General features: G+C 43.2%; 1 protein-coding gene across 1 annotated transcript; it reads left to right on the forward strand.

The window, feature by feature from the left end:
• Nucleotides 1-12602: 12602 nt before the first annotated feature.
• On the forward strand, nucleotides 12603-15017 carry LOC129772841 (phenoloxidase-activating factor 1-like). Its single transcript, XM_055776357.1, has 5 exons — nucleotides 12603-13426; nucleotides 13487-13702; nucleotides 13763-14186; nucleotides 14249-14463; nucleotides 14531-15017. The coding sequence occupies exons 1-5, from the start codon at nucleotides 12760-12762 to the stop codon at nucleotides 14956-14958; spliced, it is 1950 nt and encodes a 649-aa protein (XP_055632332.1). The 5' UTR covers nucleotides 12603-12759; the 3' UTR covers nucleotides 14959-15017.
• The last annotated feature ends 631 nt before the right edge of the window (nucleotides 15018-15648 follow it).

Below are 15648 nucleotides of genomic sequence, written 5' to 3' on the forward strand. Positions count from 1 at the left end.
CGATGATGTGATGCGATGATCAACGATGCTTTGTTTTTTTGGATGCGCTATCAATACATAGTTTTTTTTGGCTCATTCAATTCGGGGATTTTTGACCGATTTTTTCCACTATCAGATTTTTTTTGTCGTAAACATCGGTTTTCTCCGCCCAAAAGCAAATGAATAGGAGAGGGTGGCCCTAACCCGACCCCTCAAATTGCAACGGCATGACATAAAATTCTCGTTTTTTGGCGACATCGACATTGGAGTGAATACTATAACTCTTAAACTATGTTTTATACTGATCGGTGTGGTTCACGATTGCCAATAAAAGGGGAAAATAGAGGTCGACAACTTCAAAAGTGAGGTGGTCCTCTAAAACAACCTTCGATTTTTTGCAGCGAATCTACTCTCAATTGATCGTAATTATATTGGTAATGGGTGAAAATACTGCTGAGCGGAAAACGAAAAAAATCTTGTTTTGACTTCCGGTTTGCTGATAATGGCTCTAACTGACCAACAATGATGAATACCCCCTAAGGTATGGGTATTGGGTGAAAGGGTTATAGCAGAGGATGTCGAATATCGTATTCCGATGCCATTTTGGAAACGAAGATGGTGGCTTCCGGTGCATTGAAAACGGCACTAACAGGCCGGAAACAGACAAAGAAAGTGTAAAAGAGCAATTCAAAGTGTAAAATACAATTATCGGTTGACAATTCCTCCGTTCACATATTTTGGTACTCCTTGGCATCACAAAGAACACACCGAATGACACTTGGGAGTAGCAAATCATTCTCATTGTGCAAGTTTCGGTGAATCGAACTTTAAATAGTCAATAACGACGCCGGCCACAGAGTGATAATGCATCCTTCATTGTACAGAACGCTTTTACTGAGCGGGGCGAGCAATGGACACAGCAACAACATTCCCAAATAAATTATCAACGTCAAGACATCAAGCTTGTCAGAGCGTGAATGAATGTTGTAATGTGTAAATTATAGAGGTGTAAGGTAATGAATTATAGACGTCAAAATTTTTCAGCTCTTTCGTCTCTAGCCCCCGAGAAAGGCCCTTGGAAAACTTTATTTTTCATCGCCTTGAGAAAGGCACTCGATCCCTCGCCGTCCAGCTACGATATTGTCCAGTCGGTGTCCTCACGAAGAATGGAATGTTGCGCTTCGAAGGAACGTGATTCTCTATATGGGAATAATGTTGCTATGCTAAGGTGACCAGATGGTCAGAGATCCAACGCGGGACACAAAGATTTAAACGTTATGTATATACGTCATGTGAACATAAACCATAGTTTAGCGAGTCTAAAATGATCAGTATTATTTCTTTCTGAGTATTGACACTCAGTTGTGATTTTTCGGTGGTTTAGATTTTGTTTACGCCCGAAAACCACTCACTCAATCAGAGCATTTACGCCTGGCAAGCACGATTCAAATTCTACAATTTTCTTCAAATTACCGAATGGATTGCTCGAAAATTCCAATTCATTCTTCATCGATTTTAGTGTTAACGTATGCATTCAAAAAAATGGACTAATTTCGGATGGCGATAAAAGATAATTTATAGGAACAAATTTTCTTCAAATCTTACGTTTATTAAGTGTACAACCAAAATGATTCAAGGCTGCTGATTCACAGCAGCAGCAGCACTGTCAAGCAATTTAATGATTTTTCCATATTGTAAGCTCCACCCCACAGCGAAGGAGTCGGAGATCCTGAGACACTTTGTGTCCGCTAGAATTCAACGAATGGCAGGGGACCGGGTACTTTACGTTCCCCAGGTAAGCGATGACGACGAATATATCATTCACATCAAGTTCTGGTAGAAGGATCTCTGACAGACGTGAAGGGAATGTCCAAGCCGCTCTTCTTTCGAGTCATATGGTGAACGGGGAAATATATTCTACGAAGTGCTTGCCGGAGTAGGGAAGGTGGTGTGGTCTTTATACCGAACCTGGGATCAGCCCATTATGCCAAAAGATCACTGGCGGGTGGATCGGCTGGAGATAAACATTGTCGTGAAGACCACCAACCTTCCCAACATTCTCCAGCTGCGCCCGATAGAAAACTTTTGTGCGAATGGCCAAAATAGAGATACAGACGACCACAAAAGCCACGAAAAGGTAAAATAACACGCCGATATTCATCTTTTCATCGACCATGGTGCAGGTTCCGGCCAACTTCCGTAAGACCGCCCAGCGCTTCATTTACGATACTTCATCAAACAATTCTGTCTCTTCCTGTCGAGTATGCACTAGTTTTTCCGGCTCATTTAAAACGTTAAGCCCTGACCGAGCTAGGGGACCAAAGATGAACTGTTCGTCTGACGTTGGTCCCTGCGGATCAATAGGGGACTTTTATAAAAATCATTTTCCAATTTTGTTGCTGTCGCTTCCAGCTGACACTCTCTAAACAGAAAGCCCAATGTCGGTGCGAAAAAAACAGCTCAACGTATTAATCTTTGGATTAATCTTGTAGCACTGTACTTATTTCGACTTTTGGAAGCCCCTCGTTTCGTTATTTTGAAATTCAGATCCAACACAATCTCATCTGTGTGGATCTCGAATTATCTCTTCTTTCCATGTATTGGATGTTTGGCAACGCGAGTGACGCTCCTCTTTTTAGATTTGAGCAACTTGCCATAATGGGTGCTGGATGTGATTCGGCGGCTGTGTTTTAGCCAAGACACCCACATACCAATACACCCGAGAGACTCATGCTTTCTTTTTTTTCCCTTTTTTTCGTTTGGATATTTCCTCCAAATAGCAGAGTCTTTCGGCGGGAGTTTCCTTGTTATTGGAACCTCAAAAATCCGGCAAGCGACTCGATTTGAACTGCGCTCGGGAGGTTAAAGGTGATCGCCCGAGAATGTTTGAATATGAGACCGATGTAGGAGCAAGGGAACTTGGCATGACTTGCGTGATTATTAACTTCGTTAATAATTACGCAGTTCCGGTCCTAATGATTAGTGCGCTGATCTGAGGACTAAAAAATGGGTGGGTTATATCTATGATATAACCGCAAGGTTGACGTGGGACTATCTTAGCGTAGCAATCATTCGTTTCTATTGATTAAATTTTTGATAGAATGAAACAATTCTCGAATTTAATTGAATTCAATATATTTGCTTTGTGAGTAAAAATATTGTGTAATTCCTTATAATGTCAATTCATGCATTGTGATAGATTATGTTCTTCGTTACAAGTAAATTTAATGACAGTCCTAGGTATGATGCCTAGGACAAAATATGTGAACGGAAGAACCATCAAACGATTATTTTATTTTACGTTCCCTTCTGAAGTTTGCATCTCTCAAGTGTACGTTTTTCTCGAACCGCGAATTTGCTTGATTTGATGAACTTCAGGCACTTGCACAAAGGCAAGCGAGTACAAAAGTACTCGCAGTTTGCATTTATTTGCTGAGCCGATTTCCCCAGACATCTTGGTTTTGAAGTCTGTGTTAGAGGCAAACACATTTCAGCCGGAAGGAAGGAAGGTCTTGTGTTATAGAGACTTTAAACTTTTGCAGTTCATTCGTCTCTAGCCTTGAGAAAGGCCCTTTGAAAACTCTACTCTACTCTATTACTCTACTCCAGCGCTACCACCTCTGCCCTCTTGCCTTGAGAAAGGCACTCGATCCCTCGCCGTCCAGCCCGTCCAGCAACGATGTTGTCCAGACGGTGTCCACACAAAGAATGTTTCAGCCGGAACAAAACTTGCACGAATTTGCAATGCCAATTTCCTCAGACACCTTGGTTCTAAAGTCTGTGTTGGGGATACACATTTCAGTCGGAACAAAAATGACCCCGACTTGCATGTATTTGCAATGCCAATTTCCCTAAGCTCCATGTATTTGAAGTCTGTGTTAGGGAAACACATTTCAGTCGAAACAAAAATACCTCTGACTTTCATGTATTTGCAATGCCGATCTCTCCAACGCTGCTTGGTTTTGAAGTCTGTGTTAGGGAACACATTTTGGTGAGAACAAAAGTCCCCATACTTTCATGTATTTACAATGCCGATTTCCCCAAGGCTGCTTGGTTCTGATGGCTGTGTTAGGGAAACCGTAGATGCAGCCAATCAAAAAGAGGTAGTTAGGGCGTTTAGATAACGAATAACATATTACAGGTGTTCAATTGTTTATCTAATGAAAAATAACATTTTATTGAAAATATTCCCTATCAATTGATGCAAACATCTTTCCGATCCAGTGAAAAAATATCGAGTTATAAGCATTCGGAATCTTTCATTTTTTCCTGCGTGTTCTGTGTTTAGGTTTTCATTTTACCCCCCATATACTCCGGTTAGACGTAGTCCCACGTCAAAATTATGTTCGTCCATTTCAACGTGGACCGTGGAAGAGGTCGGAGTGGTGTTAATTGTTTTTGAACCGCGAGAAAAATTCGAAAAGGTAGTTGGTGCTTTAGTATCGTGTGTTAGTTGTGCTCAGTTGTGTTCTTTCTTTTTTTCTGGTTAATTTTCGTTAGCGTTTGTTATAAGAATTTGGTGAAGCTAAACTTTACCCTCCCATGCATCTGCTCAATAAATTTGGAGGTAAGAAAGACATTGTGGCATTGTGAAATGTGGCGAAATTTTGAATGGCTTTCTGTGTGTGCTTTTTCTGTAATGTATTAGGAAGTGGCGCTTCTGACCCCACGGAATCATCGTTGGAATTGGCCTGTAATCCAATCAAGGCTCAACATTCTCGCCGCACTGGTAGGAAAACGTGTTGCGCCCAGAAACATTGTAGCCGCGGCCAGGCGCACCGGAAACAGCATCATACACCCACTCATATTGGAGCAGAAGCCGCCGCCGGATCGAACACGTAAAGTCATGGTAGTGAGTACCTCTTTCCTTATCCATAGATTAACATGCGCATGTAGGATAAGTGATATTGAGCTATAAGTAGCTTCTAACCAAGAAAGCCAGCCTCCAGGTTATGAGTTCGAAACTAGGGATGTAGAGTTTAGTCGAGAGAAATTTAATGTCGTATATGTGAGTACAACTTTTCTATGTTCATTTGATGTTTTTCTTGATTGATTGAATTTTTTAAGTAGCGTAGTGAATGAATTTAATTATTGATGTAGGTATTGTGTAAATAAATTATTTACACATCACGGATCACGGTGGCCTAAGCACCGACAAATCCGTTTAATTGCGTTTTTTTTTTGTTGAGTAGGTCACGAGTCTGAGTGGAGACTCCTTTTTTTACTTCCTTTCTTACTCCTACGCTCCGAAGCGAGCTCTGAAGTTGAGGGAAGAGCATTCTTAGTTGGTACAATGAGGAGACTTCAGCATAAGTGGTAGTCAGTGGGATCGACCCAGCTTCCCTTGTGTCTGCATTATGTCTCGTGGACAAACGATATCGCGGGTTCTCCCGAGAGCGCAGGGAAAACGTCGCAAGGCTAACCGGGTTTGTGAGGATAAAAGAACAAACCCGCCCTCAGTGGGTGTCTTATTGCCGGGCAAGAAAAAATAACACGGCAGTCGGTCTCCCTCACGGGAGTGGCGCTTAAGCCGACCGCTTATCTGCGCAAATTACCCGGTAGCGAGGGCTCGGACGCTCCCCCGGCGTCGCGGGTTACAATCTCTTGAACAGTCTGCCAAATAAAAGTTTTTTTTGAGATTCATCCATTTAAGAAAATCAACATGATCAAATTGTGATATTGAAATATATTGATATCGCGGGACATTTTCGTTTCTTTTGCCAAATGCGGGACGTTTCGCGGGACGGAATCTTACGTGGGACATTTTGTTGAAATGCGGGACTGTCTGGTCAGTTTATGCTATGCCCATTTTCGCGCCGCTCAAACTCTCAACATTCATCATGCTGCTCGGGGTTCGACTGAATGTTGTATCTTTCGCCCTTCTGTTATATATGCATCGCGATTCAATAAAACGCTATTATGTGTAGGGTGTCAGAGTGTCATAGTGATTCTCACAAGGGTTCAATATGGGTGTCGTAGTGATAACATCACAGGGATCAATATGCTTCTTGCATTGTTCAATGTGAGTTTTAATGTGCACAGCCTAGCGGCAAGGAATCAGACGGGTCACAGATTGTGGATACAATGAATAAGTACCCCCGAACAAGCAGCAGGAGTTAGGACCGGGAGATGCGTAGTGGGCTCTACACAATCTCCCCTAACGACTCCTAAAAGGCGAGTTGACGTAGCCATAAGCGTTTCAGCCCAAAAAATCGATGCGTCTGATCTCCAGTAGAAGCAGCCCAAATAGCGTCTGTTTCGGAGCGAGCGGCTAAGAATGAAATGTTGTACCCCGCCAGCTACATCTAAGATGGCAGCCCCATCAGCAGGATGTAGGTATCTCAACCCTGGTAAGGTAGCATACCAGAACCCATCCTAACCGCGAACAACGAATTTAGAAACACGGAACGGATTAATCATCAAAGTCCTAGGCGATCGCACATGCTCCTTGATTTTGCGGACGACATTGATATTATCATCGGTATCGACCGTAGGGCCGTGGAGGAGGCCTTCAGGCCTTTTAAGAGGGAAGCGGCGAGTTTGGGACTTATCACCAACTCTGCCAAAACAAAGTACATGGTAGCTGGCAGGGAGCGTGGAGGTTCCGGTGGAGTTGGTACTAAAGTGGAGATTGGTGGGGAACGATTTGAAGTGGTTGATGAATTCGTTTATCTTGGTACGCTTGTGATTTGTGACAACGATAGGAGCCGTGAAGTGAAACGACGAGTTGCAGCTGCGAACAGGGCCTTCTACGGACTACGTAACCAGCTAAGGTCCCGTAGGTTGCAAACTCACACAAAACTAGCGCTGTATAGGACGCTGATCCTCCCGGTGGCCCTTTACGGACATGAAGCATGGACGCTGAAGGAAGCTGACCGACGAGTGAGTGCTCGGAGTTTTTGAGTTCAGTGATCGATACTTGGCGGTAAATTGGAAGCTGGCGCATGAATCACGAGTTGTACCAGGTATACAAACATTCTGATATAGTGAAGGTAATCGGCGTGGCAGGCTGCAGTGGGCTGGACATGTAGCCAGGATGCCTGACGAGAGAGCCGCCAAAACTATCTTAGGCAGAGAACCAGGAAGAGGCCGTCGACTTCGTGGCAGGCCTCGCACTCGGTGGATGTGCGCGGTGGAAGAGGATGCACGATCTGCTGGTGGTCGAGGTGACTGGAGTGACTGGAGAACGGCTGCCCAAGACAGACGAAACTGGACATCTCCAATTCTTTGGGCCCTAGATCGGTGAACGGTCCGTCGGCCAACAAATCTCAATGTAGGGGAACTGCGGGTAAGACGGACAGTGGGGGTATAATGGACAGGTGGTTGATATTCATGATTGCATTATGAATTTCAAATTTCTGTTGATGGGAACCCCTTCTACTTGCTATTATATGATATTTAAATCATCCTATGGCAATGAATACTGATCAAAAGTGGAATAGGGAAACAAAAAAAAGACGGGTGGGTAATGTCGGGGACATAACCGGAGTGACGTAGGACTATACAAAGGGGACAGCTTTTGTAAAATATATATTCTAAATATATTGTTTTATTTTCTTCTCCTACCTATCTACCTTAAAAATGGATTAGTTTACTGTTTACTCTTCATGAATATGTTGATGGTTCTCAAAAGAACCTTTGGTGTTGTGTTTTTGTTATCACTCGATATTCCCATCTTGTTCGGTTAAACCTTCCCTGTTTAGCTATTGCGTTTGCCACTCGCCACAGCTTTCACAGTTGGAAAATTTCTTCCCATCCAGCTTGTGACATGTTGTTCAGTAAATTACATTTAATGCGACGTGCCGAAGAAACACTTTGCCACTCACTGAAACTAATTGTTGCCGTGATGAGCGCCGAACCGAAGCTGTTCTGTTCTTGATGCGGGTTTTCTGATTGTCGTGAACAGCTTTGCAAGCCAACTCGAGCACTCCGACGGCCGAAACTCTATAATCGCTGTTAGGTATACTGGTGCTCCGGCACCAATCCGTTCGGCCTAGTTACCCTTGCGGAGCAATCAGTGAATGCGACCAACAGGGAACTGGAGACCTGCACGGTTCGAGTGAGACTTTGCCTTTCCCTTAACTTGTCCTCCTTTGTTACGTCCACGATGCCGATGCCGTACAACCACACGGGTTTACGGTTTGAAAGAAAATAAGATATTTTTTTGGGGTCCGCGTGTTTTATACTCTAGCGGTACACACTCACAGGATAGAGACAAATCGGCAGACTCAGCCAGAGGGGCGAGTCCAACGAGACGAACGAATGAGCGTTAAAAGGGAGCGATGGCAAAAAAATACATTCATTACGATTTGTTCGCTCGTTGGATTCACATGCAGGCTAAAAAGGGTCCTTTTCAGGATCACAAAATTATCTTCAATCTAAAGAGTTTATTGTTTTGTTATCACTCGATATCCCCATCTTGTTCGGTTAAACCTTTCTGTTTAGCGATTGCATTTGCCACTCGCCACAGCTTTCACAGTTGGAAAATTTCTTCCCATCCAGCTTGTGACATATTTTACAGTAAATTACATTCAATGGCACGTCGCATTACCACCACTCAGTATCGGATTGGAGGTAATTTTAACCTGTAATTGAACATTTGCGATGACAGTGGTACAATGTCGACTTTCAATGTGGGGTCATAATTTGGACCCCGAACTCTATGTTTACAAAAATGTCCAACTAAATATGTCGCATTACTGGTCCGACCAATTAGCTAAATGTCGAGATAAGTGTAAATTACTGTACTTTCAATCTAGAAGCAATTTAAGAATTGGTGAAAATCAATAAGCTCAGAACAACTGCCAAATTTACATACTCATCATATCCTGGCAAACAAATTATGAAAAAATCAATTTGTGTTTTATTATTATTTTGGATATTGTTTTAGAAAGCATTGAACTGTATTTCCTAAACTCTTTTTTGAAAGGTTTAATGGCCCTGAAAAGCGCCTTGTTTTATGGAATGGTTCAAATTTAGAAAACTTAGTACTCGTGGTTTTGAAAAAAACCATTTCGAACGCCCTCGATGCCGCCTTGTTCTGGATTTGCCACCAAAGCAGTGTGTATAAAGAACAAACTTTTTTCTTCTGCTACCTGATGCCGTTTTGCGATTGCGTTTGCCACTCGCCACTCGCTGCAACTGTCTGTTGTCTTGATGTCCACCGAACCGAATGTGTTCTGTTCCGAATGCGGGTTTTCTTATCGTCGCGAGCAGCTTTGCCAGCTAACTCGATCACTTCGGCGGCCGAAACTATATAACGCCGGCTAGGTGGACTGGTGCACTGGTACTAACGCGCTCGGCCTAGCTACCCTTGCGGGGAACTCCAGATCAACACGGTTCGAGCCGGATTTTGCCTTTCCCTTCACTTTTCCTCCTTTACCATGTCCAGACATGGCTGCTTGGGTTGGTTTGTTAATGTGTTGTGATGCGAACCGATGTGGTGTACGGTTTGAATGAGAATGATCGTTACGGCAGCGGAGCGGGGATTTTTAAGCTGACTGGCTGGCTCGAGAGTTACGCATGTGTGAGACTGCGACCAATGTTTCGTTCATTTTTTTCTTTTTCCTTCCCAATCGTGCTTCATTCTATTTCGCTGCTGCTCTGGTTGCCCGTTTTGGTCGGTACGATTTGAGGAGCACAGAATGGACCAATCAAAAATGGGCACATAGTGCATTTTGACAATGCTTGATATTTCACAATTATTCAATTATTTATCTCAAGAAAAATGAAATGTTATTCGTTATGATAGATGCGTAGATATATTTCCTATCAATTGATGCAAAAACCTTTGCGATCTATTGAGAAATGCTCGAGTTATAAGCGTTCCAAATCTTGCATTTTTTCCTACTTGTTCAGTGCCTAGATTTCCATTTCACCCCCTATATCTTCCGGTTAGACGTAGTCCTACGTCAAAACCGAAAATCAAACATGATGTAATTTTTGTGGATGTAATTTTTGCGGCTTCGATATTATGCATTTTGAGTGGTTTAATTGCAAAATTGAATTCGTTGACGGTTATATTTCGGTTTGTGAGTTGACAGGGAAACGATATTAGGTATTTACGGAAAAGTAAATTCATTCGTAAATGGTAAATTTCAATTATTGAAACAATTGCACTGGTGGGGTTGAATTAGACAGTCACATCCATAATCCAATACATGATGGAAAGTGAAGGGAAGAATATTCAATCCTTTTTTATATTGCTTTCTCTTTTTGTTCTATTTCGGTTACTGGACACACAAACACTGAGAGAGAGCGAAATTATTCCTCTCGCGAGCGATAAACTTCTGCGCTTCGTATATTATTAACCTGTCATATTCCATTATACCCGCATCGATAAAAATGTTCTACTCTTCGGCTTGTTTTAACCCATTAACGACCAAGCTGTAAAAATAATTTTTTTGACGAAAGCCATTGTTGTATTTTCGATTATTAACGCTAAAGGAACTCCAATGTTCAAGAATTATTTTTTCCCATCTTCTATTTTCCGGGAAATGACTGTTCGAAAAATCGAACATTGGCCGAAACCCGCACTTTTTTTTTTGCAAGTACAAACATACTGCGAACTTTTTTTTTGTATTTATTGTATTTTTAATTGAAATCGAAAACACCTTCCAAACATACTTGCTTTAAATCGAATTTATTATCCAATAAAGTTACTCAAAATTGAATGTAATCGATATAAGTGGTAGCTAATGAATTAAGAAATCTTTTGGTGCAAAAACATTACCATATGGTTCCTGTCCAAAGACATGAGAAATTTTCAAAGTTGCTGTTCGATTTTTCGAACGCTTGGCCTAAAATGGGTTAATTTCAGTAAAAAACATGGAAAACCAAATTTTTATAAAACATTTGGCCTGTTATTTCGAAAACCAGTATATTGAACTTTTAGAAGCTTTTAAGTTTAGGAAAACATGAGTTTCCAAACATACAATTGAAGTTCTTCTTAACATGTCCGTCCTACCCCCATTTCAGTGGGGTAAAAATCGTGATTTTTGAAGTTTTTGCTTGAATTTGCTCCAGGAATTGTTTATATCAATATTGCAGCGAAACAAAGAAATATAGAAGTTGGGTGTCAAAGAACAAATTTTAGAGCGGTTAGAGAGCTTTAAATTAGTTGATAGAAACAATCATGTTTAATATGAATTTCTAAGATGAAATCAATAATAACCTATTTAAAATTACTAACTTTTAAGTTTTCATTTCCGAAATGTTATTGAAATCCGCTGATTTTGGATGTTACACTACTACATCCTTTACTAAATATTCTCATCTTTCAAATGGAAGCAACAAAATCGTCTTCCGTAGCGTACTTTTTAATGTAGCGCCAGTTTGAGCCAACAGAGTCCGAATCGAAAAAAAAGTTCTATAACTCTGACACTGTTGAAATTCGAACATATGCGTAGGTAGAAGTATTTTTGTCGTCAAATATTAGGTCTACCGGTAAGTTTCTTCGATTTCACAACAGATGGCGTAACATGATTATTATTCCAGTGAATAAAATTTCCAGACATTCGCTGGAAAGCTACTGTTATTGCGTGTCTTTTTCAGTATATGTCAAAAAGTTGGAGCGTTAGCAACATAGTTTTTTGCCACTTCGAATATGTCGAATTTCGTACCAACAAAAGTGGTTTTGGGGGGAGTGTTACTTCATTACTTCAATATGAAGAAAAAAGCTGCGGGAAGTCACGCAGCTTTTTGGTGGAAGTTTATGGTGATCATGCTCCAACTGAACGAACGTGTCAGACGTGGTTTAAAAGTGGTAATTTTGACTTAGAAGACGAAGAAAAAGTTTGAAGATGAAGAATTGGAGGCTTTACTCGATCAAGATCCGTCACAAACGCAACAAGAACTTGCAGATACACTTGGAATAGCTCAGCTGTCTGTTTGGTGGGACCAGCTGGGTGTGGTTCTGCTATGAGCTGCTAAAACCGAATGAAACCATTACGGGGGACCTCTACCGACGACAATTCCGCAATGGTATCCGTGAATTGCCAGAAAGATGGAAAAAAGTTGTGACTAGCGATTTGCAATACTTTGAATATTAAATTTGTAACCATTTTTGCCGAATAAAGCATTAATTTTTGAAAAAAACGAAGAAACTTACCGGTTCTCCTATTATGATCGTCTATCACCCCCTGATAGATTCTGGATATTTTTTTCATGTGAGAAAGGTATTTTCTGATTTTAAGTGGATGAATCACGGTAACGGTATTGAATTAAAGAGACTTTAAACTCTGAGAGTTCATTCGTCTCTTGGATGAATCAAAAATTAAATTCTTCTTTTATATTCAAAAAACGAAACATATATGCATAAAAAACGAATCAAAAAATGTTTTTTTACTCGATTACATACAGAATTCGATTATATACAGTGAAAAAAAAAAAGCCGAGACTGTATATGATCGAGCCCGCGCTGTAGTGCCATCCCAGAGATCCCGGGGGAGGTCGGTTCAGGGCCACCGGTCGGGTAAGGGCAACCTTCCCCTACAATCGCGCGCACGCATCTTCCAACAATGACGGCGTGTCAACGCTTCAGGTTGTTGTTTTGCTTTCGCGAGCGATGGGGAATTCCCGCGCCTCGGCAACCAGGGGGCCCTAGAGGCGGCATTATTAGTTCCGCATAATAATTCCGACACCGGCGGAACCGGTTGGATGGCTTTATTTGTTTGCTAAATAGCCGCCACTTAACTGATGCGCGGACAAAATAGCCGCATCAGTTCTTGAGCGTTCTTTGACGCCGTAAGACGCAGTTTTGCGGAACAGATAAAGAGTGAAATGATTCAGGGAAAAGTTGTGCTGCTTTTGGTTGCGCTGTTGGGTTGCGCGTTCGGTGCGGAAGTGTTCCAAAATGCGCGCTTCCAGTGCGGCATTCCGAAGCACGCCACCACGCTGTTGATCGTGAACGGAGTGGACGCCAAGATCAGCGATTGGCCATGGCACGCGGCGATCCGGTTGCACTCGGGGCCTGGCAGCAGTCCGGAGTATGTCTGCGGTGGAACGTTGGTAAGCGAGCGGTTCGTGGTGACTGCGGCTCACTGCACCATCGGAGAAAATCCCAACAAACTACCAAAGATGTCGGTTCAGCTGGGCGTGAATGCGGTCGGTTCCCCGGAAGGGAAGGTTTACAATGTTGAGAAGATCCACCGGCATAGTGGATTCTCATTGGATAACTTGAGGGATGATATTGCGCTACTCGAGTTGGACAGTCCCGTCGAGTTCACTGATTTTGTTTTGCCGATTTGTCTCAGCGAGAAGACGAAGATGGAACCGGGGAAGTTGGGAGCGATCGTTGGGTGGGGATTCACCGAAAATGATATTCCCTCGACGAGGTTGAAGCTCGCGAAGCTTCCGGTAGTCGATGAGCTTGATTGTAAGCGTAAGGAGCCCGAACTGTACGGGCGAGTGTTGACCAATAAGGTGTTCTGCGCGGGATACACCAATGGTGAGTTGACATTGACCGTTGCTTCGATTGAATGACCCTATCAACGACCATGATTTTCAGGAACAACCGCTTGCAATGGCGACAGTGGCGGCGGAATTGTTTTCGAACGAGGTGACGCCTGGTATTTGGGCGGAATTCTTTCCTTTACCAGAAGCAGGGATGGTTCACAGCTCTGCCTGACGACGACATACACTGTCTTCACCGACGTCACTCGCTATCTGGATTGGATCGGGAAAATCACAAACACCGATTTCAGCGAAGAATATGGCATCGAAAGTAATCCCGTTCATCTTCGAATGACGAAATTAGCATAAATTAGCATGAATTATCTTCCAGAGACGGTCCCCTGCTCGACACCGTCGCAACCAAACGGCGTTTGCGTACCAATCCAACAGTGCAGAAACATCTTCGATACCATCCGAACGCCTCAGCTTTCGGAAGCCAGCAAGAACAACTTGCGACAATCCGTGTGTCAGCTGCGAGGAATTCGTCGGAGCGTTTGCTGCCAACCGGACCAAGTGGAGCGAATTGCGATCCATCGGAACGCGCTCCTGTTGCCCCTGGAGTGTGGTGTTGCGAAGAGAAGTGAACCTACCAGGACTGCTGTCCGCGCGGGAGTTTTCGAGTTCCCGTGGATGGCTCTAATTCGTTCCAGTAGAGCTACTCCCGAAAAGGATCCATACTGCACGGGATCGCTAATAAACAACCGATACGTACTCTCCTCTGCCGGCTGCCTGAAAGCTAGAGAGCACAAAGATTTGTACGGCGATCCAAAGTTGAGTAAGTTTCTGCGTCTCATCTTATCAATTTTGCATCTTCTAGAGATTTCGTACGCTTGGGAGAGCACACCATTCATCAAGCCAGAGATTGTACTACCTTCACGGATCCTAGAACGCGTAACACAGTGGAAGAGTGCGCTGCCGCCCCGCTTGATGTGAAGGCAGTATTGCCATTCGTGATCCACCCACAGCATAACAAACCCTTCCGAGGTAACGATTTTGCGTTGGTTCGCATGGAGCAGAAGGTTCAATTCACGGGTGAGTATTACCAATTTTTACGCCTTTGGTTGCATGATCCTATCTCCTATTACTGCGCCCTTTCCAGACAACATTCAACCGGTTTGCTTGCCCGTCCGGGAGGACCTTAGAAACACACTCCCCACCGAGTTCCTTCTCACCACCTTCGAGACCACCGAGAACCAGGGCCAGGGCTCGGTTCAGGAGCTGTACAAAACCCGATCGGTTTTCACCGATGTGGAGGAGTGCGAGGAACGCTTCGAGGACTACGGCTACACTCCATGGGTCACCGATAAAATGTTCTGCTCGCTGGCCCAGGGACCCAACTTTATCTGCACGCCACATCTGGGCGCTCCGTTGGTTTCGATGGTCCGCCAGGGCGATCAGTTGCGAGCGGTGCAGTACGGCATATCGATGATGATACCGAGCAATTGCACGATCGCACGAACCATTCCGAAGGTTTACCTACGCGTCCCGCTGTACGTTGATTGGATTCTGGAAAATATTGTCCCCTAAAGCAGGAGGGGTTTATTGTGGTATTCGCTAGAAATAAATCATCCTCCTAAATGTCTAAATTTATTTTTTTGTGATTTAATCAGTGACCACATAGCCGTCAAACTATCGCGCGCGCGACAACAAAGTGTGATTCCATCACACTTCGTATCTTTCATCCGTCGTTGATTCGAATCGGCCCAGAAGGCGGGTAACCACACTTGACGTCAGCCGTTGCGGGGCCATTCTCCAGCGGGAGTGTTTAGTTGAAAGAAAAATAAACAAGACAGCGGAGTGGGTGGGGGGATGTTGATGGCGAAGGGGTGCACTGGCCCTGCATTCTGCTCATTAAGATTTTCTAGCGATGATTTAGACCAGCAGCAATGTGTGTGGTTGTATTTTCCGAGGTGAAATGATGCTAATGACGAAAATTCCACTCCGGGGCCGCGGACACTTACCGCGGCCCGATGCGTCCCAGATTTTTGCGCTGATTTGCATTCTAGTGGGTCGTTCAGCTGGATTTTTTAAATGTGTTCCTGTAAAATATGCATTTTTACCTGTGTTTATGCTTCAGTTTTTACGAGGATATATTTCACATCATGTCAAATAAAGTAAATATACAAATTCCGAATCAGGGTATTAAATTAGGCAAATCGATTTTTTCTCCATGAAAATCACATATGATCGAGATATAAATTCAAAAGCTTTAGAATG

This window comes from Toxorhynchites rutilus, chromosome 1 (genome assembly GCF_029784135.1).
Source record: "Toxorhynchites rutilus septentrionalis strain SRP chromosome 1, ASM2978413v1, whole genome shotgun sequence".
Classification (NCBI taxonomy): domain Eukaryota; kingdom Metazoa; phylum Arthropoda; class Insecta; order Diptera; family Culicidae; genus Toxorhynchites; species Toxorhynchites rutilus.

Bases quoted from the DNA above. Each gene is read 5' to 3' on its own strand.
- LOC129772841 (XM_055776357.1), top strand. From the start codon at position 12,760: ATGATTCAGGGAAAAGTTGTGCTGCTTTTGGTTGCGCTGTTGGGTTGC. The intron at 14,187-14,248 runs GTACGGCGATCC...TGCATCTTCTAG, and splicing joins GCTAGAGAGCACAAAGATTT to AGATTTCGTACGCTTGGGAG. The intron at 14,464-14,530 runs GTGAGTATTACC...CGCCCTTTCCAG, and splicing joins GCAGAAGGTTCAATTCACGG to ACAACATTCAACCGGTTTGC.